At 50.5% G+C, this 9,952-nt stretch overlaps 1 protein-coding gene across 4 annotated transcripts in view; it reads left to right on the top strand.

The window, feature by feature from the left end:
• LOC100678286 overlaps positions 1–9,952 on the top strand; it is a 161,613-nt gene that overhangs the window by 147,521 nt on the left and 4,140 nt on the right. For 3 of the 4 annotated variants that reach the window (XM_008218625.4, XM_016989461.3, XM_016989460.3), the window contains exons 7-10: positions 6,251–6,341; positions 8,006–8,254; positions 8,449–9,191; positions 9,263–9,903. In XM_008218625.4, coding sequence (XP_008216847.1) covers positions 6,251–6,341; positions 8,006–8,254; positions 8,449–9,191; positions 9,263–9,903 — 1,724 coding nt within the window. The remainder of the gene's footprint in view (positions 1–6,250; positions 6,342–8,005; positions 8,255–8,448; positions 9,192–9,262; positions 9,904–9,952) is intronic. The other variant, XM_016989459.3, reaches the window with a different exon arrangement.

Raw genomic sequence — 9,952 nt, 5'->3', positions numbered from 1 at the left:
GTATAACACAGCCGAGTATAAAGTCTATTAAAAATGATTCGAGGTATAATTTTAGATCAAAGCACACTTGCACAGTTCAATATAACCACCTGCACGTAATAGCGACGATTATTATTAAAAAATCCGCAACAACGAACTGCCGGCTATCGATTATCCGTCTCCTCTCTAAAACGCGTGTCACTTACACTGTCACCTACGTACACGATCCAATCACGCGTCTCTTCATCTCACTCGCATCTCTGCATACAGCGATACCGATCGAGAAAAAAAAATAACACGACCATATCCGCGCATAGACACGACGAGAGAATCGCAAAGGTACGTCACGTACACGCAGGTGAGAGAGGGGAGAAGGGCGTCTATACATATACAGAGAACGACGTGTCGCTGGTGGCCAGTCTCGATTATTCATTCCAGGCGAGCCTGTCAAGCCGGCGTATCCGGCACGTTGTAATGCATCATGTTATGTCAGCTCGAGTCGTGTCGCTTGTCCTTCGGAATTTCTCCCTCTTGCGCTTTTCACTTTCTTCTCTTCTTCGCTCTCGCCCAGAGGCTTTTGTTTATCGTTACACTTTGATCGCCATCGGATTCAAATTTTATCTTCGGCCTCGCGCGCTTTCAATCAGGCAGAAAGAGGGCGTCGCACAGGGAGTAATTATCGCATCGGAAATTTAACGAGAGCGTGAAATCGAACTGACCGGCGGTTTAATTTCTCGTTTTTTGTCTCAATTGCCGTAGCAGCAGCGGCGTTTATTTTGGCACGAGTCGACGGATCGAAACCTGGCAACCGGATCTGCGCGGTTTATGTTTTGTGCAGAATCGTTTCGAAAGCTCGATTTATTTTATGCGCGTGAAAATTTAGCGGCAAGGTAAAGTCACTGATAAACTGCTGCGATACTATAATATACCGTAAGCTCGCTTGTTGTGAATATATTGTCGGGGAAAGCTTTATTGTGTTAAATTTTAACGATTATATAGTCGCGCTGCAATGCGTTCGGTATAACGTTCGGGAGCTTTGCATAATACCGAGAGAGCGTTAGGCACCTATAATTTTGCAACTATTGCGAGTTTAATTCCTTTTATTAGACATTAGGAAATCATTAGCGAAGTTCTGAGACGACTTATGTGCTCACCATACATGGGCGCAGGCCAAAAGCGCGCGCGTGTAAATGAAACTGTGCAAAGCCGTTTTCGCGTATAATCCTCGCACGTTCGCCTGAGTGCTATATAAATATAACAAATAGTTGCATACGAATTTCAATTTTATTATACGGTCTCACTTATTTATCCCTTTCACATTCAAAAGTCCTTTTCTCTCATCAGGTTACTTAGCCATTTACTTCCTCCCTTCGACTTCTTTACTCCCGCTCTTAGCCCTCTCTCGCAATTTTTCCCTCTGTCTTTAGCTATAGAGCTTCGCATCCCTTGTTTCTTTTTTCTCGCAGGCGATCCTCGTAAACGCGACGCGTATGGTTAAAAGTTTCCGCTTTCTCTGCTCTCTATACAAGCATACCGTAAGCCTACATACCCATAGTTTTCTCTATACAGTAGAGACGCTTTCAGGAAAGGCGAGTCGCGACGCGATAAAGTTTGCGCATCGAATCGCGCGGACAAAAGGAAGTGTCCGTCGCTGCAACAGAGCAGCAGCAGCCATCTGCTTAGAATCACGGCTATCGATCCGTCGCGCGAGTTTAACAGCCTATATACGCGGGGGTGTGTATAGGGAATCGTGTACACATACGACCGTTAATGACACTGCGCTCTCTCGTTACGTAAAGCATTCGCCGATTGGTACATAATACGGGCTTGCACAGGCGCGATGCTGCGTCGAGATACGCGTCGCTCGGCTTAGCTCGCGGTATTATTCAGTAGCTGCACACATTACTTACACGTATAAGCGTCGTGTGATTAATTTCGAAAGCTATAGACGCGCTGTTCATCGATTTGAAAAAGGAAGCTTGAAAAAAGCTCCGCGGGAAAGTTTGAAAATCCGCGCGTAATTGCCACTTGAATTTCCCGCCAATAATTACAAAGTTCAAACAGAGAGACGTACCCAAAGCGACGACGACGTCCGGGCTAATTAGCCGCGCGTCGGTATATGCGCGCGGGGCAAAAACTTAATTGGCAAGTTGACAAGTCCGGAGGGGAAATATTCCTCGCGTTCGTCGCGAGATTAGAAAGCTCTGCATCTCTGCTACAGATATAGCTATCTCTCTCGAAACGAAATCCGCACCTTCTGGTCGTCGTCGCGCACTCGTTAGGTGTGTGTGACCCGCCCACTTGGGAATTAGTTTCGGCATCGTCGAGCCGCGAAATTTCGCGTGTCGCCAAAGTTTGATCGAACGGAGCTGCCGCGAGTATAGGGATACAGACAAAGAGTAGAGAGCCAACTTCCTCACTCTCTCCCATAATCTCACGCGCAATTTCCATATGATAATGGGCTTTACGATTCCCCAGCGCTTTTTCAAGCCCAATATCCGCGCGGCGCACGCCCGACTCCGTATATAAGCTATATACCTGTATTATACATATAGGAAGCTTTTTCTTACCGGCGGCCCGATAGGGCTTATCCGCTTCCGCGTTTTTGCCGAGATAACGCGCTTCTTGCGTATTTTTGGATCTCACTCCGACACGCGACTTCCTTATACTGGGATTCGGCGAACTGTTCCAAGGTCGCGCGCGCGAGCTTGAGATTGAGCTTTTTTCTCTCCTTCGCGTTTGCTTATTCATCGCGGATGTGTAAATAAAAGGTTGTCCGCGCGGCGGTCATCGGATAGCAGGCAGTTTCTCAGGAATATACGAAAAAGCTTTCGTGGATACATAAAAGCTCGTTCGAAATCTTCCCGCCAATGCATCGTTATCGCTTTACCGAAAAACCCCGTCTCGTATAACTCCTCGCAATCATCATAATCGAATTTGCAGCCGTGCGGGGTGTGCACTAAATCAAGGCTATATACGTATACGCCGCACGTGTTCGGGACACGGAAAACCAGGGAATGTATGTAGTAATTGCGCGCGTCTGTCTCCAGCGAAAGACTAGTACAGCCGCGCGCGGCTGCAGCGACCGGGAAATCGATGCCGTCCCGCTTTTTCTTCCACGAATCGTTTGTTCCGCGCCCGGGAAGTGCAGTCTATAGCTATATACCTACAGCGTCGTTTTCGCAATCTATCGCCGACTTATCGTCGTCGCTCTCCTGTACATCGTCGAGACGATGCAGCGGCCGATAGTCGCAGGAGTTTAACGACTCTTTGAACGACCGGCGCTTATTTCTTGCATTCGTATAATTCATTTAGCGCGCGGAGAAGCCAGGTAGAGGCTCGTTACCGTTTCGAGTTGTGCAATTATGCAACGCGTTGTGTCGTCGGGTTTGTTGTACGACGATCAACTGTCGCTTTTGAGAATTATAAGAAAAGCGCGCGTTTATACGAGAGGCAAAAGAGTCGAAAGTGTGTGTGCGTAAGCTCCGGTAAACGGCTCATCAGTATTCCCTTTCCGTCTGCAGCAGCTCGTGCATCGGTATAGGATATCGATTTCCGGAGATAGCCAGTGCACTTGCCGGAGAGAGAGAGAGAGAGTACATAGACACTCGAGTCTCCCATCGACACAGTAGTGCGCTAAATTCAAGCTTTACACAGAGCTTCCGCGTAGAGGATATCAGTCTACGGTTAGGGTGAGATCCGTTATTGTCTCGAGAGTTATATCCTGCTATCAGCGCCGTTAGAAATTTTTGAGGGAAACTGTTGAAATCAAATTGATTATAAACAAATGAAAATCGCGCAGAGCCTTGAAAATCTCTCTCCGGATCTGGCTCTCCTCCTATCCGCGGAGAGAGAACAAAAAAGCCTTAATGAAGAATTTCTCCTCTTTCTACCTTCCGCGCACTATATATATATATATATATATATACATATATATATACACACATAAGCGCACACAGCAGAGTTCATATCACTCTTTGCTCGCGGGCCCCATACACGAGCCCATAAGGCGCGTATTCTTTCGGCAACAAAAGGGGAGAGTCCTTTCTCGGGCGGCGAAGATAAAGAGCTCGGGAAATATGGCGCTTGTGCAGCCCGCATTTCCATATAGCGTCTTATACGACGACGTTGCAGCTTTTTCTTCCTTTCAGCGTTTTATTCTTATTTTTTTTTTTTACTCCGCGCTTATTTATCTAAGCTTTTCCCCACGTGAAAACTCTGCAGTGCTTTATAAAGAGCAGCCGTGAGATATTATTTTGCGAGTGTCGATTGCAAATTGTATAATATGTAGTCTCGACGAAATTCCAAAATGTATACAGTCGTAAAAGCCAGAAAGTCGCGAGTCGTGAGGCACAGCAGTCTCTCCCCACGATCGCGAGCATCCATTCAGTATCTCTCCCTTCCGCCTCGTATATACCTATACAGCTATACAGCTTGCGTACATAATATCGCGTCCCCTCGACGTATCCCCTCGTACTTCCTATTTTTCCCTCGGACGTAGGCCGGATCCTCTTCCTGGGCGACATCAACAGTTGGCAACAATGTTAATTGCCGCGTGGCAACGATATATATACACATACACGCGGAATAAGCGAGAGAGAGAGCGAGAGAGAGAGCCGCGCGAGGGGTGTTGCTAAGCAGGACAGGAGAGAGAGGGGGGGGGGAGGGGATGCCCCCGAAGGGGCGAAAACTTTAAATCGGCCTGCTATGTGAGCTTCGAGAGATCGCGAGTGGGCAAAGAGAGAAACGCTGCTGCGAAGGGGATCGTCTTCTTCTTCTTCGTTCTCCCTCTTGAAGAAGGGAGTATCGTATAGAGGAGGCAGCGGTGCGGCACTTCCTTCTTCGCGTCCCCCACTTCCTAATCAGATTGTCGGCCGCCGCGCGCGCGTTCGCCTCTGCTTTATTCGGTTATAGACGGAGAAAAAAAACTGGCTTCCCCGAAAATTGATCCCCTATTGACGGATTTACTCGCGATTCTCGATTCCTTATTCTCTGCCTGTATATATAGCTATATACCGATGCAGTTTTATTGAGGATCGGCTGCTCCTCAGGGGGTGAGGGGTCTTTCTTTTTTCGGGGGAATTTAAATTTATCGCAGCAGGGAGATGGAACACGCGAACGAATTTAATAACCCGGAACTCAAACGAGAGGCGACCAACTCGTATATTATAATATGCCTCTCTGCCCCGAAATTTCAATCCCAGCCGCGCGACGAGTGTCCGAAAAGATTCCAACTCAAACAGCGACGCACTGCACGTCCAAATAACGCTAAAAAGAAGCTGAGAGTGAGAGAGAGAGAGAGAGAAGCGTCTCTTCCAAACCGGCCGCTCAGCTCTCGCTCGCTCGGGAGGCATATTCATGAACGGCGCGCACAGGGCTGCGATACAGTCAACGCTGAGTAAATATTAACCTCTCGTCTGCAGCTCGCGAGTCCAAAGCTTCAAGCCCTTCGCCTCGCTCTCTCTCTCTGTGTGTCGAGGCTATATATATATATATATATATATATATATATATATATATATATATATATATATATATATATATATATATATATCGCTGCATATAGGTATACACCTACGCGCGTTATATCCGCACCGCAAACGACGACCAGCGTCGCGCTCGATATGTGCTGTACAGTCCGTGTACACACGTATACGTATGTGCAGAAGCGGTTGCAGCAGGGTATGCGTTTACCTTTTCACCTTCTGAATCTCTCGACTGTATGCTACGGCGCAAAGCCAGACTGTGAGCATCGTATGGCTGGTGCGTTACTTTAACGGTGCTTTGCGCGATGTAGCCGGGGGTGCACGTGTTATTTTCCGGATTAGCGCGGGTATATCGAAGTTGAAACTGCTGTGTCTTTTCGTCTGCGGTTTAAGCGATAAGAGGCAAAGTTGATAAAAGTTCTGACAGAATTATTCGAATAATTCATCGGAGATCAATCGCCCGTGTTACCAGTGGTACCGAAATTCCCGACCATAAATCACGCCTTCATATAAATAACGACAAACTCAACGGCAGCGTAACCCTCTCGCTCGCGCGATTTGCATACATAAAATCCGCGCATTGGGTCAAGTCACCCCTCGAAAAATCACATCACACACACGCATATATTTATCCTCTCGACCGAGCGACCGCACACGATGGCTCTTCACAGAGCGAACAATAAATTCCGTCATTTGTCAAATGACTCGTGCGCCGCAATAACGCCGAGTTGAAAAAAAAAATGACGCTCACCGTCACTTCATATCGCTTCTTTTTTCTGTTTCAGAATGGAGGAGAACTCGAAAGGGCTGCTGCAGCACAAGCAGCGCGCCGAGCAGCTGAAGCAGGAGAAGAGTGCTCTTACGCTCTCCTACGAGGTGAGAGTTTGTTTTTTATAATATACCGCGTGTATACGCGTGGGCGGATGGTAATGAAGTTTTGTTGCGTTTTAATTAACCGACATTTCCTACGCGTACAGCCTTCCGAATAATTTATATTCATCTGTCAAAAAATAAAACGCGTGCAATCAGATCAACGAAGCCGTAAGAGGCGCAATTTACCAAGTAGGGTAAACACACCGCCACTCAAAGCGTCGTCGTCCCCGTCGAAGCCAGTCTCGCAAAAGTAAAGCAATTTTCTCCCACCTCTCCCCCATCCAAAGCATACACTCACACATGGCAAAATTCAAAGCCGCCGAACTTCCCGCGCGCGTCAGTCAGTCTTAAGCATTTATTCCTGTAATCAGCGCGCGTAGCGTTAACTCGCGCGTCCAGCCTCCGCATAACGCAATAAATACGCGCGTTATCTCGTTCACGGACGGTTACACTCTAAAAGCGACTATACTCGTATAATGCATCGAGGGGCCCTGCGCCGCTGTATCAGTGTCGCGCGCTCGCGTTCATTTATCGATCGCCGTTCAACCCCCTCCTGCGCCGCACTTGCTTCGCAACTTAGTCCGAGAGAAAGAGACAGAGACTTTATATATCTATGTATAGCGAGCTCTTCTTTCGGTTTCCTGGAGCTGCATTCTGCAGATGCGCGATGATCAGCGATGCTTAGAATCGCGCAGAGGTGACTTTTATCCGAGGGGCTGCGATATCGAGTTCCTTCGATATGAGATCGATAAAGTGTAATTTTAACGCGATCTACGCGTGTAAGCGACGGGGTGTATTTTAATCGCACGCGATTGACTGCTTTTGTTTTGATACAAATCGTGATTTTGATTAGGTTAGCGTAGCAACAGCTTTTTTAGTACAAAAATTTTCAGTGCGACATCAAGCTTGAAATTTTTATTTGAAAACGTCGAGAATCTCACCCCTCGTTATCATCGGATTCAAGTGCATAACTTTAAAAACGTAAAAAATAAAAAAATACACTGCAACGCGTAGTTAGCCCGAAGAATCGAGTTCGTATACAGTACACACGGCACTCGGCCGCATTAGCGCCCTGGCTCCGAGGCAGAAAAGGGGGAGGCTATATAAATCAGGCGCACGCACCCTCTATTAGCAAGTAGCCTGGCCCTGACGCGGCAGAACCACCAGCAGCACCGCCGCGAGCCTGATATAACGCCTTTCTCCGCTCTCTTCTCTTATTCGTCCTTTTGTGCCCGCTAATAACGCACCGCGATATTAACTCCCTCGCTGTATATACACGCAGTCGTTCTTCTTTAAATTTTCAGCTCTGTATCCTATCTTAGTAATATTTTTCCTTAAAAGTGCGTATCTTCATCGCGCAGAATACGACGATGAAGAATCGTCGCTCGCGCAGGCGAAGATGACGGAGATGAAATTCATTCATCCTGCGCTCCGTCACTCCAGTCGTGAATGATTAATGTCTCTCTCTCTCTCTCTCTCTTTCTCTCGCTAATCACTTAGGCGCGATCGATCTTCATTCGAAAAGTTTCGCCGGACACGAGAGAGAAAATCCGCCCGGATAGTTTCGCGCGCTTGACGAAGACGCATCGACGACTACTATACAACGTTATTAACTCAAGTGCTGATATCGATTTCGAAAAGCTTACGATCTTGTCTTTGTATTCCAGGCTCGCATCCAACAGTACCAGAGCCAGGTGTCGAAGCTGCAGCTGGAGAACGAGTCGATGCGCGGACAGCTGCGCGGCCTGGAGGCTGCCTGCGCGGGGGAGGTGCACGCGGCCCTGGTGGCACGTCTGGCCACCCTCGAGACCGAGCACGTCGCCTTGGCCCGTGACGCGGACGCGCAGCGACGACAGTACGAGCGCTGCCTCGACGACGTCGCCAACCAGGTGGTCCGAGCGCTTCTCTCGCAAAAGGTTCCTGCTTTTCCTCATCTCTCATTCGTGTGTGTTATCACTCGTGAACGAATGAACACGTAGTTGGATGTGATAGCTCATCGCACGCACGTCGGGCCTTGCTGTCGTTGCTTTTAGACTCTATGCGTACTCGGGACCCGATATTTGAAAACTAGCTCCAAAAGACTAATCTCCGAAACCTTCCACCTCAACAGGGCCTGAGAGAGGAGATCGGCGCGCTGCAGAGACGCATCCGCGAGCTGGAGGCGCAGAACCGAGCGCTCTCGGGTCTCCTGGCGCAGGCAGCGAGTCCAGGCACGCCGAGCGAGCTGGTCCAGGGCGTCCTCGAGGCGGGTCCAGCGGCTCTGCTCAGCGCACTCGGCCTCGACTCCTCGTGGATCCCCCTGAGCAGGCCTCGCTCTCTGAACCTGCAGATCCCGGTGATGGCCAGCGCCAAGTGTCGTCGCGCCCGGCCACTGGCCAACCAGAAGCAGCCGGACCAGGAGGAGGGCAGCGAGAGCCCCGAGAGCGGCAACAGGGACGAGGGCTACTCGACCATGTCCAGCGACGTCCAAGCCGAGGGGGCGAGACAGGAGCCGGCTCGCGGTTTGGAGGACCTGAAGGAGGCCAGCGACGAGACGGAGGCAGACCTGTCGCCCGACGCCAGGCTCGTCTCCCTCGATGCCGGCGATCCGGACGTACTGTTCCTCCCGCTGAACCTCACGCTGGGACTCAACCCGAGGCACAGCTATCCGCCGACCAAAGACCTACTGCAGCAGGGATACGGCAACTACCAGCACGTCATGAGGAGCTTCAGCGACAGCCACCTGTGCTTGAAGCTCACGGCTACGGCGAACATCGCGTCGTACCCCATCGCCAGTCCGGCCGGAGGCTCGTCGTCGCTGCTGCTGGTCGAGGAGGACGGATGGGACGCCGAGTATGTGCAGCAGTGGCTCAGGTACGGTTCAGCCCCCTTTAAATGCGATTCGATTAGATGAGCGCATTCTCAACGAGTTCGATTCTTCACAGGCTGGACGACTCGCGAAGCGCGCAGCAGCACCGCGACCTCCTAGAGCTGGAGTACGACCAAGCGGAGCTCGAGGACTGGAGTTTCTCCCTGTCCTCGGAAGACTTGGCCCCGAGCGACAGCAGCAATACGGCGCCCCAGTGGAAGGAGCCCGCGCTGACCCCAGCCCTCCCGGCGATCAAGGAGCACAACCAGCTCGAGCTCGAGGAAGACGCGAGTGAGTGTCTGTGGAACGGCGCGAGCTACCTGTCCGACCGAGCCGGCGGCGAACTCGTCGCTCTGCTGATGGACAGTCGAAGCGCCGGTCCCTGGCCCTACGCCTCGAGTCCGGGCGCTTCCTGGAGCAGCGACGAGGCCGGCATGGACTGCTGCAACAGCTCGAGCAAGAGGTCGTCGGCCGCGCTCTCCGGATGCAGCGACGAGCCCGACTCGCCGTCGGTCGGCACGGACTTCACCAGGGACTTCTATCGGCTGGTCAAGTTCGAGAGCACCAAGAGTCTCGCGAGCACCTCCTCGAGGGGCGGGAAAACTTTGCCGGACAGGGAGCAGGCGCTGCAGAGCGTGCTTTCCTTCATCGCCGAACAGCAGATCTACCTCGCCGAGATGCCCAGCGATCCTGGCGCTCGACCCTTCTCCGCCGACCGTACGCACTCGTTTTTATATTTCAAAAATTGATGTTTGAGCGTATGGAT

This window comes from Nasonia vitripennis, chromosome 5 (genome assembly GCF_009193385.2).
Source record: "Nasonia vitripennis strain AsymCx chromosome 5, Nvit_psr_1.1, whole genome shotgun sequence".
Classification (NCBI taxonomy): domain Eukaryota; kingdom Metazoa; phylum Arthropoda; class Insecta; order Hymenoptera; family Pteromalidae; genus Nasonia; species Nasonia vitripennis.
The sequence above is the reverse complement of the archived record's forward strand: the minus strand, read 5'-3'. Positions and strand labels throughout refer to the sequence as shown.